Source organism: Coturnix japonica, chromosome Z (genome assembly GCF_054131305.1).
Source record: "Coturnix japonica strain WE chromosome Z, WE-NBRP24, whole genome shotgun sequence".
In the NCBI taxonomy this organism is placed as follows: domain Eukaryota; kingdom Metazoa; phylum Chordata; class Aves; order Galliformes; family Phasianidae; genus Coturnix; species Coturnix japonica.
This window is the reverse complement of record NC_140702.1, coordinates 31,572,583-31,590,734: the sequence shown is the minus strand read 5'-3', so window position 1 is coordinate 31,590,734 and position 18,152 is coordinate 31,572,583. Positions and strand designations below refer to the sequence as shown.

The following is an 18,152-nucleotide window of genomic DNA, read 5'->3' as shown; positions in this document are numbered from 1 at the left end:
TCAGTGGACTTTCCAAGGAGATTATTTCTGCATCTGCTCCTCTTGCAGTGTTACTCCCAGTGCAGCATCACTCTAACTGGAACAGACTGCTTCCCACAAAGCAGTCCATACACTGATGGCAAAAAAAGTATTTAATCCTTCACAATTGGAAGTCCCCAGCACCTTTACTCCAACTAGGGATTTACATTCCAGGTGTTCTCCACTACCTCCACTAAGGGAGGAAAGCAGAGTTCAGGTTTGCCCTGAAAAATTTTTTTTTTAGACTCCAGTCTTCTACTTATCTCCTTGCACAAGACCACACTGGAAGAGGACAGTTTGTAGTCTGGTTGCAATTCACTTCAAAGAACATTCAAAAGCTCTGAAGGGCCACTGGAAAGCCTGTGTGTTGATGGAATGCATTTTGGCATGACTGAAAAGCTCAGCATGCCCGATACACACAAGAATGGTGCATATGATTTTATTAAGAACTCCGTAATGATATAGGTTTGTCACTTCAACATTACAGCTACCCATAGAAAAGTGTTGCCTGTATCTTTTAAACACCATGTAAATAAATCAAATTTGTTCTTAAAACAGGATAAACTGCTATAAAAATGGTGCACAGTCAAGTCATACAAAAATACAAAATTTGTTCCCAATTGCAGTTCTAGTTGCGATTGCAGAGAAAAGCTCCCACTTCCAGTGAGCAGAGAGCACAAACTTGCAGAACTTGTCACGGCAGATATTTGTTGTCAAAATGAGCAGAATCCAAGGCTTTGATCAAAGCACCTCCAATAATTTCCAACAAGACGGAAATTACAGTTCTCTGGAAGCAACTGGGTATGTGAAAAGTCTCTTAGCCTTGGAGTCCAGTTTCTAGGATTCATATGAGCCAGTTTTTTAATTTCTGTTGCTAACCCCCACTGATCTACACAGACAACAATGTTCAGTGCAACTGCAGCTTTAGCAACAGCGTTAACAGCAGGAATGCTTTCTCTCCACAAGCTTAAGGCTGTTTCCAGGGCTTCTTCTAGATAGACTGACTTCTAGCTCACATTGAGAGGCCTCACCAGTCAGTGCTCCACTCTGAATCCTAGGTTGAAGTTCTAGTTCAGTTAACACACACATACACACAAATGTATCTTACAACTTCACTACTTAAGAGAGCCCTCCTGATGTCAGTGGAGCTGATGTGGTTTGGTTAAACAAGTGTCTAGTGCTTGCAAGACTGGGTAATTCTGTCTTCCCACCTCCCTGGCAGTTATCACCTCTAAACAGATTTTTATTTTCTTTTCATACAGTTTGGTTTCTGTGATAATGAAAACAGTAAGTCATTTTAATTGGCTTACTGAAAGAAAACTAAACAAATGTAATATCAAATGATTTCTAGAAGCAAAGGTGAAACATTTCACTATTGCCAAAAGGTAAGAGCACTGATTAGTTACGTGACAATCTACTTTTTAAACGTCTGATCCTCTGAAAGGAAGCACAGAGAACTGCTTACTCTTTAAACCATGAGTACAACTGAGTTTCTTTAACTAGACCTCTCCACTCCATTGCAAAGCTTCCACAGAAGGGCTTTTCTCTTTCAAAAGGTTTTCTTGAATGGAGTGATCAAACCACTGAGGCATTGTTTATTTGTACAGAGCTTATATTTAGTGCAATAAGTTTAAAAATTCTGCTCTGAAGTATTAACTTTACATTAACAAAAATAGTTTTCTTAAAAAAATTGTAACAAAAGGACTATATAGCATTGACAGGTCATGAATTCTTTACACACTTTTAACCATTAACCATTACACTAGGCTGAACAAAATATTAGCATTCGTATCTGGTGAACTCCCAGACTGAAAGAAATGCAGTTATCTCAGAATCATACTACTACTGCTTCTTCTTTTTTTTCTTTTTTTTTTTTTTTGCCTTTTTTTTTTTTCTCCCAAACCAAAACCAAAACAAAACACGTTCTCTTATCATTATTTGATGACTTCAATTAACTATCCCAGGCAGTTACACTTCCAAAGAAATGTTTCTCTGCCCTTTCCTGTTTTAATCACCTGCTACAGTACATAGAAATATGGGTGAAACAATAGGCAAGGAATGGTCCCTTACACATCCCAAACCTCTCTGACATTAAATGAAATGAACTACAGTGTACTTGTTTGTACAGTATTACAGTTCATTTCTCCTTCTATCCTCAGCATGTTTACATCAAGTCATGAATTAATCATGAGTATGACTAAGACTGAGCTTTAATAATCTGTTCTTTGAATTGCTCATATGCAGAATCTATGTCCCTAAAGGAGCACTGCTGACGTTTGAAGGAGGCTAGTGAATTCGGGGCCGGGGAGGGGAAGGGGGGGGGGAAGAATTGGTAAGAGGGTAAGTAGGGTAAAACATTAAGTAAATTGCATATAAAAATCATTATTCCCCATTTTCTAGTTTCTGCTGAATAGGAGATGCAAGGGCTCCCACACATGTGAATACCTGAGGAGTTGGTTATTGTGATATCTGATACCGCTAAATAAAATTGGGCCCTGCCAGGGCTATAAAATAAAATGACTGCTTATAAACCAGTTAGAACTGAATTAACTCTCACTAAAACTACCTTTTAAAAAGCTAAATTTAATACTTTTCTTGATTTGAAGGTTTTGCTTATGTGTAGCTGTCCTAAATTTAATGCAAATTTAAACAAAAAACTCTCAGCAGATTAGCCATGTCATTGGAAATCTGTCTCTAAACCCAATTATCATTAAAATTATCTTTACAATGATACCTCCTCCAGATTGTGAAATATCAAGCAGATAAGAATCAACATTTCTGTGACTATAATGAGTAATTTTTTTTTTAAATGGAACAATGATAAAGCTGCTTGTAAAAGCCACCCGTATGAAAAGAGTACATGTTTCACAAAAATAATTGTTAAAAAAAGTATTAAATCCCTGTTCCTTTTCTCTGATTTTGGCTGATTATATATATATATATGTGTGTGTGTGTGTGTGTGTGTGTGTGTGTGTGTGTGTATAGATATATTGTTTTGGAATGTCAATGGGTTCCAATATGGCTGGCTAGTTTCAAGATGAACTTGCTCCAGAGGCCTAGAAAACAAAGTCATACAGTATAGTCTTAGACAAATGACATACGTCAAGAAGAAACTGAGTCAAAAGGGTCACTGGAAACCATAAAGAAAGTACAAAAACGTTTTCTTGACAGTCGCTTTGGGGACCAACATTCTAACTGTTTCCTCACTCTGGTATTAGCATCTATCTAAAACAGAAATGCATTTAGGGAGCTCCATTTTTAGAACTAACTGTCATGCCTAGAAAATAACCATTTCAAGAAAGCTGAGGCAAAACAGTAATGATTATTTGGGTTGTTTTTGTTGTTGTTGTTTTTGCTGTTGTTTGCTTCTTTGTTTTGAAAAAAACTGAACTGATTTTGAATCATTCAATTTTGGGACCACAGGTGCTACAGTTACAGAGCAGACCTATTAATGATCCTAATCCAGATGTATCTGAAACAGTTATCATTGCTGTGGTGCAAGGCATCAGAAACTTCCAAAAGTAATAACTGCCACCACCTATGCTGCATACAGCCCCTGTCAGGAAGTGAGGACCTAATATTCAGCTGGGTTTAACACCCCAAAATGGGAGACCTCTCAGGAAAAGAAGGCCCCATCAGTTACAAACAAGACTATCAAATGAGCAGCAGAACTGGGAGTAATTCAGCACACGACACTCAAGTGCTCAGTGTCTTCTCCAGCAGTTCTAGAAGGAGTTCTGATCACTGCCAGGCTTAAGTGCTTACAGTCATGTTTCTACAAGAATAAAACGATGCTTGACTTGCCAGTACTTCCTTTGCCTTCTTACAAGGGAAGTGGATATAAGCTTTCATAATGAAGCTTTAGGTAGTCAAGTACAGCTCTGAGTACTGGTCTGTGCAAGCAGTGAGGAAAGCATAAGCAGAAAACCACTTAATCTCTATTTCAAACTACTGATTCACATTAATATAAAATTTTGGAAGGACAATTTTTTTGAATGTGACTAGAGGGTTTGCAAACCCAATTTTCAATCATTTTAATGGTAGCTTCATTGTTAGACCACTTTGAAAATCATAATGTAAGTGTTTGAACAGTATAATTACTCCCTGAAGGAAACAGGAAATGATAGAAGAATTTGTTTTTAAAACGTACAGACACAGAAGCATTTAGGCATAAGCAAATCTAGAAACTGGTATGCTATAATGAAATAGCAAACACGCAAAGCTACACATCTATCAGTTCTACAGCAGGAATTCATTCCAGCTAGGTCAGAAAGTGCTCATGCAACATGGCTTCAGGTATATAACTGAAAAAATTATAATTGTTAGCATACACTTATTTGGATCCCATTAGATTAACAGACTGTCCACTTGGTGAAGAACTGAGTTAGGCCCCAAATACTCTGAGAAATTAATGACTGAAGACAATTGTATTTCACAAAGTCATACTGCACAATGACAAGTCATACCTTGCCCAGCCTGGCTTTCCATCATATGCTCTCAGTTCTCCACCTTCCAAACTGATCCACCTATCTGTTACTTGTATCATGTAAGGCTGTTCCTTATTCCAGGCTACTCAGACATGCAATGCCTTCCTAATAGGCACATCATAAGTAAGACAGGCTGCGGAAGCATAGATGATGCATTGTTCACTGTCTGCATATTTGACAGTGTGAGATGGAAAGAGCACACAAAGAGACAAGCAACATAAGTAGTTGGCAATAAAAACAAACAACTGGGAGAAATGTCATTTGAGCAGGTTGAAAGGAATCACTGTACACAATCCCTTGGCACTGTATAAAATAATTTGGTGACAGCTTTAAATGCCTGGTTCTACTTTGCAACAATGGATGTGCTCAGTAGTATTCCTCAGGCTTTTACAGTGTTTGTAAGACAAACAAAAATAGCTTATTTCAAGACTGAAAAGCGGATTGAAGTCAGAATAGAGAGTCATCTCATTTTGTAAGTTCTCAGCAGTTAGGACTATCTGTATACCTCACAGCATTCACTAATATGCCTGATGAAATGATACTGCATTTGTTTCCTATGACACAGTTCCTTTCATCTTACTTTTACAGGAGATGGTCTCAGCTGTGACAAAAACTCTGCCATCCAGGTGATAGGCAAGCTCACAAACAGAAAAAGCAGAACGTCTTGAGTGATACAGAGAACAAAAACTTCTCCTGAAGAAGTGCAGTCAGTAAAGACAAAGAGGGAGAGGAAGTAAAAGTGAAACTCTTGGAGGATGGCCACCTCCTCATCTGCACCTACCATTGGTTTTAGCTCTCTGCCCTCAGCTCCACCTCCCCGGCCAGCTTCTCTCATAGATTTCCTACTATTCTCCACAAATTCCTGAAAAACAGCAGTAACGTGAAAAGTGCTTTCTTAGAGCAGACTTCAAATGTCTAAACTAAATACAAAACTTCAGAGATGTAACTGCTCAGAAAGTCAATGCAACTTCCTTCTTCCACATTTCATGGGTAAAATTGTCCATAAAATATCTAAAGAGCCACCACAAGGTTCTCCACCATCAAATTCTGAAGGACTGGAAGTCAAAAAACCATCTGTCATGGGGTGTTATAACAACTTTTGTACTGTCCACAAAGTTCTCCTTTTTTGGAGAAGGAAGGTAGGAGGGCAATTGTCACAAAACCAAATTGCAGTTACTAAACCCTGTCCTATGAATTAAGTGTAATGGCAGAATACCATTAAACAAAAGGAGCTGGAGATAATTGCTTGTGAAGTCTTGTTTATTTCCCTGACTTCCCTGAATGCGCATTCTTCAAATTTCCCCCAATCAAAACTACCTATAAATAGACTAACAGAGGCGTTTTTCATCTATTTCTCCTCTTACAGGCAAGCGCTCTGTATCAAATTTCAGTAAACTTCAGCTACTAGCATTTTGTGATACCTACTGTTGACTAAAGAAAAGTGCAATGTTTCTGTGATTGATCTACACTGTCTTCTTTGACAGCATGCTGCATTTTACTACTACTCTGTACTAAAATGCAAGTCATCAGACAGCACTTTCTTTTACCATATACCCTAGATTCTGCAGTGTTTTACCAGCATTTTATGTTAAATTCTTGGCACAATTTTCCAACAAGTAATCAGAGAAAAAAAATATGATGCTAAGAAGTCACGAGTGACTTTCTCCAGCCTACACCTGGGGGTGCAAAGGGCCACTTAAAGTGGTAAAACCTTATAAAAAAACCATCTACTCATCAACAAACTGAATGATTTGAGGGGAACAATTTTTGCGTCTTACTCTCCAGCTAGACTGAATAGGGAATAAGACAGGACAACAAAACTGAACTGTGCAAGTGTCTTAACATAGAATCTAGGCTCCAGCACAGAACATAAAACCAGACAGAGAAGGTATTTCTTGTTGCTGTCAAAAACCTTTGATGTGGTCACTAGCTGTATGTGAGGTGGAATATTCTGATGCTTATTTTCTTCCACATCACAAGGTAGGTCCTTTTTAGGAAAGAACAAGAAGCAAATCTTTCTGTACTGTTTTGCTGCCTTCTACTCTACACTGCATCATTTACAAGAAATGATACCCAAAGGCATGATTCTATGTGAGGACTGCTCATCCAGCTAACAGCAAGCATAAGTCAGCATTGATAATGCCAAATCTGAGAGACCTTACTAGTTATCTAATGCTCATCATATCACTCTTGGCTGATCAAATCATGAACAAGACAGTGAGGTAATCTAAATTAAAAAAAAACCTAAATTTATACTCAGCTGGTGCATTCACTGCACTCTCAAGACATCCACCTTATGGAACTACATTCTTTAAATTAGAGAGTTATGGGAACTTACCATGAGAACTTTATCCATGTAGAATTCCCTTCCAGGGCTGCCATCATTGTATTTTGTATCAATGGCAAAACATAAGAAAAGGACATCAACAACCATTTCATAAATGGAAAGGAAGCAGTGAGCAACCAGGAATGCAAAGAGGCAGACAATGATGAGAGGCAGCACCCAGGTAGTGTAATCCCGTTGATAATTCAGCAACATAATCCCAGCCAAACCTGTACTGCAGACAATCAGGACCTGAAGAGGAAAACATAAATAATCAAAAGGCTTGCATCATTAGAACTGTCTTATTTCAAGTTATGCTTTCCTTGCCCTGCCAATCCTATAACCAGGGGTTGCAGATGCTAGCAATAATAGCACCTTGACATCCTTGATTCCCCACCTCTCTGAATAGAAATGGTGTTTTATACGTTGGTACAGCAAATGCAAATCAGAATAGTTTCAAACACATCCTTAATTACAAAAGGTACTTTTCAGGTCCAATTATATTTACATGCAACTGGTAATAAAAAAATGAACCAGATGTTATCAAACAACTTAGGTGCAACTGCACTTGGTTTTGGTTTATTTGTCTGGGGGGTGAAGCTTGGGGCAATAGTATGGCTTTTATTTTGCTGTAGGAAAAAAACTGGCTAAAACATCTTCCAAGTTACTACCTTGTCTCCATACAGAGAAAGGAGATCAGAATTAGAAATGCTCAGATTCGACTGTAGGTCAGACTACAATGGTTCTACTACACATAAGGCATGTCATATGTTTCCACAAAACTACAGAGGTATTTCCCTAGGTATCAGCTTCATCTTTCAGAATAACAACTGTTGTGGATACTCAACATTTCTAACACTTATGAACCTTCCATTATGAACTAGAGCTGAACTTTGAACTACTGGACGGCTTAACTGTGTCATGAAAACACAGGGCTGGACTGTAGAGGAAATAGGCTGGCAGCCTAACACTGTTTAATTGATACTATCTTTTATAAACTGCACTGCTCATTTCAACATTTCTGTTACCAGTGTTACAGGAGATGTTCCCTAACACATTTCAAAATCCTCCATAAGACTGTATTATGTATCTTATGATCCCTAGAGCATTTATATTTTCATTATATATTTACTTCTCCACACATCTCATTGATTTAATTACTGGATTAAAGCTCAGTGCACTGAAGTCTGATTTAAGAGAAGAAGAAGAATGTAGTAAGGAAGACAGTTCAGTTCAACTAAAGGGCAAATCTCAGGTGAGTTAAGTGGACAAGTATCAAATTCTAGTAATTTAGTGGATTACAGATCCCTATCACAAAATCATCAGGGTTGGAAAATGCTTCCCACATCAAGTCCAACCATCAACCCATCACCATCACACACACTAAATCATGTTAATTAGTGCCACACCTACATGGTTCTTGAATATCTCAAGAGATGGTGACCCCATCACCTCCCTAGGCAGCATGTTCTAACACCTCACCATTGTTTCTGGGAAGTTTTTCCTCATACACAACCGGAACCTCCCAATTTTAAGGCCATTCCTTCTCATCGGGACTCTGTTATCTGGGAGAAGAGGCCGATCCCTGTCTCACTACAACCTTCTTTCAAACCACTCTACAGAGCATTAATGTTTCCCAAGGGCTTCCTCTTCTCCAGACTAAACAATCCCATTTCCCTCAGCTAATCCTCCTGAGACATTTCCTTCAGACACTTTATTGTCCTTCTCTGGACAGGCTTCAGAGCTTCAATGTCCTTCTTGTACAGAGGGACCCATAACTAAACACGCTTCTTGAGGAATGGCCTCAACAGCAACAAGCACAGAAGAGTTCTTAGAGAGACAATAAGCTGACAGACCACAGGAACTATCCTAGTCTACTTCATTTCTCCAAGGATAAGTAACTTTGTTGCTTAAACTAACAGTTCTTAATTGCAGACTCCTAATACTGCCTTCCAGTGCAATTTTGTCAAAAGTGGCAATCAACAAAGTGCCAACATTTAACAAAAACCCAGAGTGCAGAATTCAGAGGAAATGCCTCATTTCCTTAAGATTTTACATTTCTAACTACAAAAACAAACATATCATCAAAATTTCTCACCCAACTTCACTTGACTCCCTAAAAATCTATTCATACAAAAATTGTCATCATCCATCCATTTCTACTTGACCTAAACATACCATCTGCTTACCTACACTAATTTTGGACAGCTCCTTCTGTGCATGGTGTAGCTAGATACAATAAAGTGAGAGCTAAGAAAAAGGAAATTAAAGGCATTTTGTATTTGAGGTACATTGCTAAGGAAAGCTTGCCAAGGCATACCTTTCCAAGGAACAACATAAAATCCCCAACAGTGTTTATGGCAGCCACTCGTAAAGCATTCTCCACTAGAATAACAAAGGCATCCTTTGCTGAGGTGCAGAAGTTGGTGCTGTTGATAGCTGTGGCTGTGTATGCATTCTGGGGGGGAAAAAAAAGTGAAGATTTGCTTGATGAAATATATTTCAAAAGGGGAATAGGAAAAGGAGAGAAAAACTGGGAAAATGTGTGTGAAGGAAATGAGTAAGAAAAGATACAGCTTTTGACTAAGTCCTATGTCATACGGTAAAGATGTCCTTAAGAGTCGTTGAAACAAGGTGTATGTCCCTGATTGTATCAGACAGAAGACGATATGAGGTAGGGAATTACCATTCTTTTCCTTCCTTGCTTATACTTTAAGAATTCACAAGTTCATTAAAAAAAAAAACCCCAAAACCAGCACTAATTAAAAAGAACTTAAGTATCTCTGCAAGAGGTGAGCAGAGGCATAGCTGCAGCAACAGAATAGTTAGAAAAAAGAACCAGAATATAGACGTGTTTCAGAGTCATGCAAGTCCACCAGGATAACTTCCAGATTCTTAACAGACTGCATTCAAAGTTAACCAGGATAGTTTTCAAGTTTACACTACTGTTTTCTTCTGATTATATTTTTCCCTATTTCCAAAAACAAAGCAAAACAAGGACCACAACAGTATAAGGAAGATTTAGAGGTGTATTTAACAGTGGTGAAACCACAGGCCAACTAAATGTCTTTTCCAAGGCGGTTTAACCAGCCTGTGTGTCACAACTTGAAACTTTTTCCATTTTACAGATGACAAGAACTGTTTGATGTTACTTATTGCTTTTCAATCCTGTAAACACGAAATATTAAACCCAGAAAAGGTTCAGTCCCTTGTCATAAAAAAACTATTTTTAAAATCAGATGTAGTCTGACAGAGGACATACAGAGGATCACCTCCAGCCCATAAGTAAATCAATATCATCTAAAGTAGAGATACAAACTTTGCAAAGATCAATACTGGCTTTCATCTTTGCAATGTAAACAAAGGGCAACGTAATCCTCGTGTATTAATTTCAGTTATGAAGACAAGATTTAAGTACCATCATCCAGTTCAGTTCTCAAGTACAACACATTATGTGTCAGCCTAATATTACATTCTACTAATCACATATATCATCATCCCCTAACATAGAACTTGATTACTGAAAATCTTACCTGATTTAAGTAGGTCAGGCACTTTTCTAGACACCAAAGGCAGCAGATGCAGGCTTTAAGCATACAGCGAGCACAAGCATTTTCCTAGGAAAGCACAATATTTATGGAAGCAAAGTAAAAAGACACACAGTTAAAAGAGCAGATCTTAAGAAAACAATATTACTTAATGTTTCAGTAACTGATGCTCAACTTCCTAACTCAAGCAGTTACTCTCCTTGCAAGACCAAATATTTCAAAATGACACTTTTCAGCCTCCTGTTTAACTAAATTTTCTGTAAGTTTACGTTAAGTTTAACTAAATTATCTGTAAGCACATCTGGCCTTGAGTTTCAGAAAGGATATGGAAACTATTTCTCTTACTTTTCCTTTGAGTTGTGTATGGATATACATAAGAATCATTCGTGGTATCTTCACTAATGTGATAATGAAAGACCCCTTTGCTACTGTTCCTAGATGGTAACAGACAAGGCGATTAACAGATGCCAGAATAGGAGTAAATGGCAGATTCCTTTTCTCCCTGTTGAAAAGAGAAAAAGAATGATATATAATAATCAACATGCATTTAATGTCATCCTACAGAATTGCTACAAATTCCCAACAGTCTAGCATGTAAAAGGAATTTCTTATCCTCCTTCTAGTTGTGACTGTATATTGTTCACTCCACATAAAACACTGATAGCCTGTACAAGTCACAATTTTGGCTCAATTTTACTGGTCTTATTTAGCTATTATATCTTCAAGTAATCACGCATTAAAAGAACAAGTGTTCCCATCTTGAGAGAAAACTACTTTCATGCAAATTTCATACAAAAAAGGTCAAGGAACAATCTTCATCACATAAAAATAACTTCTGCGCAACTTTACCATGAAACGTTAATGACTGAACAAGTTTTCCTTACATCTTCTTCCAAATAACTTTTAGAGCTCAGGTGTGGGAAGTCAAATTCCCCTTTGGACATAATCACATAAAAGTTAAGGCCAGAGCACTACACCTAGGCACCCAGATCACTATCTCCTTGGGAAGTAAATGAGTGAAGACTCAGTGATTATCACTTATCATGTTGTGATCTGTTATTGCCCAAGTTGCAAGAACTCTTTCCTGCTAAGGTGAATGAATAGCGAACATATCTAAAACATTCTTCCATAGTTATTTGCTGTGGAAATATCTTCATGCCCTTTACTTATTACCAACCCACTTTACTATTCAGAATTATACTTCAAAATTCAAGAAAGAATAACAGTATGGAACAATTGATAATTGCTATCTTAAAGTAAAATTCCTATTAAGGAATGACAGATTCATTTAAAAGTAAAACCATACACTTTCAGGTGATGGTAAACACATATATCAATAGAGCAAATGAAACACAGGCATTGTTAACCTGCAGCAATACAAAATCTTCCTCTTCACTCCATGCATTCATAATTCTTCACTTTTTACAACCCTGCAACATCTGGTAACAACTTCTCAGATGTATTTCACTGCTATACTGGAGGACATAATTATTAAAACAGTCTCTCTCTTCACAATAAATTAATTTACTTGTCTTGCTTTTGATATATTTTAAAGAGAGTAGGGCAGATAAGAAATCAAATATAATTCAGATAACAGTCACAACTAAAAAAAGACAAACTACACACTTGGTGATTAAGCGCTTCAAAAAGTATTTGTATGATTATTTAAAAATCCATTAAAACAAAAATCAGACTCTTCATAGCATATCACAAGAATACAGTAGCGTTGATGTTTAAGTTTTATCCCTTAAACTTAATCATATCCTTCACACGAAAAGCTTTTTATACCAGAACACTTTCTGAACCACATTTGTACTTAGGATACTAATATACTTTTACGTAGGAACAGCATCATTCAGTTCATACCTGAAATAAGCAAGTTTTCCTTGATCAGTTAAATCAACACTGCGAAATACTGCGTCAACACCCTTTACTCATCCTGTTGTTTAATCAGAGCGCCTGTATTTATATTGCTTGGAAAAGACTAAGAAAATCTGAAGATTTATGCCTGAATAATGATGTGCATTTTTGTCTATTTTACATAAGTGATAAACAGACAATTAGCATTGTTGGTTCTTTTCCTAACCAAAAAATATTGCAACAGTTCTGCTCCACAAACCAAAACATTGTATTTCAAATAACTGAAATACCATTTTTTTTCCCTCACGAAATACTAATAGTGCAATTGATATCAGATGGGCTTTTTTGTTGTTGTTGTTTGTTTGTTTTCTGTTGTTGGTGGTTTGGTTTCTGTTTTGTTTCGGTTTTCTAGGGAAAAACGTGGATCCTAAATGGCTTAAACAAGATTCACTTATTTTGTGTACATTTTGAGCACCCTTAACTTCAGAAAAGTCTTCAAACACTAGAGACAAGACTCTAAAGCTTGGATGAATTTGTTTGGACAAATCTATGATGAAATGAGTCTTATCTCTGTGAAATCAAATTCCAGTGTCCAAAGACTGATAAAAAACACTGCTTAAGCATTAGTACTGCTTTCTTGAACAGCTAGCAGATACATGCAGAATAGCCAGCGTAACATCCTAATGTTCTGATATCCAACTGGGGACATAAATACAGCAATGAAATAGGGAGTTTCAATGCATACATATTTTGTATCACTTTAATATTTGTACATTATTTTATGAGAATCTATATGTAAATAATCAATCTATTAAGACCCTAAGCAACCTGAAGTAAGAATGACTAACTTAAAAGCCATAGTTTTACAATTAGAATAATAATAATAACAAATTGCTGTCGGTAGTTTTTCAGTCTCTATTGAGTTTATCAACACTAGTTATTAGCATTTAAGATAGCCTTCTAGCTGCATTCTTTTTTAGTGGACAATCATCTATGTTTTGCGCCCCGGTGGCGCAGTGGTAGGAATGCTGCGTTGCAACACTGGAGGCCCTGGGTTCGAATCCCCCCTGTGGCGCAAGTCGTAGAAGTGCCGCTCTGCTACACAGAGGCTCCAATCCCAGGGGGCTGGACTCGATGATCTCTAAGGTCCCTTCCAACCCGCACAAGACTATGATACTATGATACTATGATGATGATGTTTTCACAGTGTGCACATTACAAGGTAAACAAGACCTCAAATCCTAAACACCCAGAATGTCAGCAAAACATGTAATCATAAGACTTTGCATGATATAAATAAAGTTAATACATTTCAACTACTCTCCAGTTTTCAGGCAGAAAGGAAGTATTCTCCACAAAAGCTCTATCTCTCATTATTTCTCCTAACTGCATTTCTAGGCTGTTTACATTAAAGCTAAGTTTATCCTTACCTTGTGAAATAGTATGTCACAACAGCTCCTGCCACTGTCATCTGCTGACAGGCTAGGATAAATTCACTGATCCAGATCAGTCCTACCACATGGTACCACCACATGTACTTCAGGGGGCCTGCCATGCGAAATTCAACAAATCCTTCTTCATTTGGGACAGGATTACCTAGAAATTAATGAGGACAAAAAAGAATCAGTGATTAGCTGTTCATAACCATTCAGAGAGGAATGACTCTACATTCTGCTCATGCTACTAGATGTAAGATTTAGGAAAACCAGGAAGACATATCTTCTGAGACAATCAGTGTAACAGCATTTGAAAAAATGCACTAAATTTTTTGGAGCATATTCAAAATCTTGCAGCATTTTTAGTTTATAGCCATACGGTGAAAACTTCCAAGACTAACCACAACTACCTACCAAGTACCAAGAACTCATATAATTACATATAATAAAAATAATTTTATTATGTTATCATTCCTGGTTTGTCTGTTTTATTCTTGATACAATTTACACAGTGAGACTCCTTAGGTGTACTGTACAGAAAAAGCTCTGTGATACATTTGGATTGGCAGTAATTTTCAGAATTCTAAGGTTCTGGTGATAGATTATAGCCTTTATTGCTCACAATTCACTGCAAACTAAAACCAGTACCTTTCATTTTAAAAGCATTTGCTAGGCTTCTCTACTGAAGTAGCTAAGACTTGAACCTCTAAGACTGACTAACTCCAGGAGCTCTTCACAAGACCAGAACACAAGCAAAGATTTCATCTATGCTCTCACAGTAGGCAGAAATTCAGAGTACAATGGCTTCTCTCAGAATATCATGTACAGAGAGAAGAAAAATCAAACAATATTTCACTAATAATCTGCAAAATACTGGACTCTTCCAGCATATTTATGTTTTGGAGACAGCAAATGCATGCAATGGCTCATCTCTTCAAATGTGTGAGAACAGGTTTAAATGTAGTCTGTTTTTCAAAATAGGCCTGGGAGCTGCTTACCTGTAGTACCAAGGAAAAGTAGGACTGTGGTCCAATATGTCCAGAAGAGGATAAGCACAAAGAATGTCCAAAATGGCTGGAAGACTAGCAGTGGCAGGTGAATGAAGACCTTGCCGGCCACATGGAACAAGGCAATAGTGAGAGCTACTCGTTTGCGCATAACTAACATTATCAAGAGCAAGACGACCTAGACGGAGAAGTTTTACAAATCAGATTTTAGAGAACTGAAAAATAAGCAAGCAAATTCTTTGCACAGTTCGGCTATTTTAACACAGAAAATTAACATATGCTCTATTTTGAGAGAACAAGATCAAAATGTAAAGCCTGGGTCAGCTTCTTCTGGTGACCTATTTTCAAAATTACACATTTAGGTAATTGTAATCTCAAATTATTTATTTGGAATCATCATCAGCTACAGGCTTACAAGAGTACACCAGATTTTACCCTCAGTTACGCTGTTATAGCCAAGGAAATAAGCAAGATTGGAAGATTTAACAAAGAAAGCAATTTTAACATACATTTTTGAACATTGTATGGCAGACTTGTCATGTAAGTTAGTCAAACATAGACAATTTTTAGTTGCAAGATCAGTGAGTGAAAGAAATAACAAGGCTGAGTGAACATACAGCATTCAGTAGTGTTAGTGTTTCAGTTCACAGAATCACAGAATGGCTTGGGTTGGAAGGGACCTTATAGATCATCTAGTTCCAACCCCTCTTCCACAGGCAGGGTTACAAACTACTAAATCAGGCACTAGCTAATGTTGATCAGGGCCCCATCCAACCTGGCGGCCTTGAGCACCTCAAGGGATGGAACATCCACAACTTCTCTGGGCAGCTTGCACCAGCACCTTCATAATGATCCTTGTTTAAGTGGAAGAAATTTGGGAACAAGTATTTCAGAAATATGAGTAGACTTTTAAATAAACTGAAATTACATCTGTACTGGGAGCCTAACAAAAATCTCACAGGTGAGACTGGATTGGGAGCTTCATATTCAGCTATTCATGGGAGGTCTCTGTGGACATCTTAGAGTACAATAGAACAGATGCAGAGTTAAGAGCTCCCTCCTGATACTAGAACATATTACAGAACAATGCCAAGAATTAAAAAAAGACACTGCAGCAGAACTTGTTATAGAAATAAACTCTTAAAATGTCTGTGACATAAACCTTGCACCTGAATAAACAAACAGAAAAGTGAAACAAGAAAATCATATGGTAACTAGAAAAACATACCGTGAACACAGTAGCTGATATGGCATAGATCAGGAGAGCCTGAAGATTTTCTTTGGCTATTTGAGTCTCAACAGCACTGGCAGACATTCGTTCTTTAGCATAGAGCCACCACAGGACTCCTGTACCACCTATGTTTTAGAAGAGAAAAACGAAAGTCATATTAAAGATGCTCTTACTATGTGACGGAGTCATATCTAGTAACAAAGAAACTAAAGTTTATTTTTTCAGGTGTGGTCAGATACAGAAGACTCAATGAAACAAAAGGATAACTCAACAGGAACCTGTAGAATCACAGAATCCTATGAATTGGAAGAGATCCTTTAAGATCGTCTACAGCTAGATCAGGATGCTCAGAGCCCCATACAGCTTAACCTTGCATGTCTCCAGTGATGGAGCATCCACCACCTCTCCGTGCAACTTATGCCTTATCACCCATATCATAAATAACTTCTTCCTTATATCCAGTCTAAATCTCCCCCTCTTTTCATTTGAAACCACTTGTTGTTCTGTCACCACAGATCCCAGTGAAGAGCTTGTTCCCTTCTTTCTTACAGTCCCTCATTAGATACTGAAAGGCGGCTACCTGGTCTCCTCAGAGCCTTCTCTGTGCTGAAAAGCCTCAGCTCTCAGCCCGTCCTTGTGGAGGAGATCTATCCCTTAGATCATTTTTGTGGCCCTCCTCTGAATATGTTCCAACAGGTCCATGCCTCTCCTGTACTGAAGACTGCACATCTGGATCCAGTGCTCCCAGTGAGGCCTCATCAGAGCAAAGGGGCAGGATCACCTTGCCTGGTGACCACAGTTCTGCTGCTGCAGCCCTGGATACAGCTGGCTTTCTGGACTGCAAGGGCACACTGCTGGCTCAGCAGTGCCATTCACCACTATGCCCAAGTCCTTTCCAGCAGGGCTCAGTGCTGTCTTTACATCCCCCAGCTTGTAATGACAGTGGAGGGCTGCTGCAACCCAGGTGCAAGACCTTTCACTTTGAAGGATGGAGAAGTGCTCAGTTCTCCTGTCTTCTCAATTTGATACACTCCTTCCAGAATCTCACCCCACTATGTCCACTTAAAAATGTGCTGCTCTTTCTGTTTTAGGGTGAAAGTGTGTGAGGTGACTAGTTCATGGGAAACTCTAGAAGTTAGATAACAGCAGTCGTTAGACAAAAAACAAGGGAAGTAAAAGTGAAGAAAGAAAGAGTGATAGAAAAAAGGGTTAAATTATACGGCATGATGTATGCAAAAAGGGGAAACCAAGAGGGATCATTGGGTAAGGATACAAAATATCAAAGGGAAAAAGAGGAGACTATAATCTCCAGGAAGATCTATAGAGAAACAGGGACAGTCTTGACCCCGAAAACAGCACTTCAGGTTAATGACAGAGCTACAAGTCCATCAAGACAATGTCTTTCAAGACACTGAAAAACATCACTGAAAGGTATTGTGGTCTGAACAGAACAAAAGGCCAGGAGGCCAATACAGTATGATACTTCCTTCTAACCACTGTTATGAAAACCTACCTTTTAAACCAGTACTTCAATTGCATATTTTACCTGCCTTTCCAAGGTAGAAATTTTCTTAAATACAAGATTCCAGCCTCTCGATGAACTAAACTTTACTGCTGTTAATTATCTTCTCCTCAGAGTATTCTTCTCTGTGAATCATCTGCGTAAGCTTATCTAGAGATCATGCTGTCTTTGCTGAAGGTATTCTACCGAAGTCTAAACTGGAGGATGCTCTTTTTGCATCTAAATAACCACACATCAAATAAAGAAGTATATTTCAGAGAGGACATGTCCTTTTTCAGTCTGTGTAATAGATGCAATTATTTAGAATGTTATAATAGTAACTTACAATAAGATCAGATATTCAGCTCTTTCATTCACTCTGGTTACCCAAGAATCATGGAACATTCTGAGTTGGAAGGGACTCAGTAAGAATCTGCCAAGGAAGCTGTAATGGGTAGATGCAAACACAAAATGCTCACCCTGCAAAGAAATGTGCTGCTGCCACTTCTTCAATAAAGAGGGCATGGGTAACACCCTAGGAACCATCTAAGCTTTCCCACAGTCCACTTCTGAAGATGCTGTCTGTGTTCTGGCCACATCTGCATCCCACCATACTGCTTACAGCTTATCACATATGGCCTCCTTACTGCCTTTCTTGTACCAAAGAACCACAGAATATTCTGAGCTGGAAGGGACACTCAAGGATTGAGTTCAATCCATCATCCACGATACACTACCCAA

General features: G+C 38.1%; 1 protein-coding gene across 4 annotated transcripts in view; it reads right to left on the bottom strand.

The window, feature by feature from the left end:
- Nucleotides 1-441: 441 nt before the first annotated feature.
- Nucleotides 442-18,152, bottom strand: part of SLC44A1 (solute carrier family 44 member 1) — a 64,253-nt gene continuing 46,542 nt past the window's right edge. For 2 of the 4 annotated variants that reach the window (XM_015849614.3, XM_085528616.1), the window contains 9 exons: nucleotides 15,908-16,035; nucleotides 14,671-14,857; nucleotides 13,667-13,832; nucleotides 10,722-10,878; nucleotides 10,362-10,445; nucleotides 9,149-9,286; nucleotides 6,844-7,080; nucleotides 5,287-5,367; nucleotides 442-3,074 (listed from right to left, as the gene is read on the bottom strand). In XM_015849614.3, the coding sequence (XP_015705100.1) occupies nucleotides 3,051-3,074; nucleotides 5,287-5,367; nucleotides 6,844-7,080; nucleotides 9,149-9,286; nucleotides 10,362-10,445; nucleotides 10,722-10,878; nucleotides 13,667-13,832; nucleotides 14,671-14,857; nucleotides 15,908-16,035 (1,202 nt within the window). In that variant the 3' untranslated portion in view covers nucleotides 442-3,050. Of the gene's footprint in view, nucleotides 3,075-4,939; nucleotides 5,368-6,843; nucleotides 7,081-9,148; nucleotides 9,287-10,361; nucleotides 10,446-10,721; nucleotides 10,879-13,666; nucleotides 13,833-14,670; nucleotides 14,858-15,454; nucleotides 15,534-15,907; nucleotides 16,036-18,152 lie in introns of those variants that run through there. The other 2 variants (XR_014939299.1, XM_085528615.1) reach the window with 2 other exon arrangements.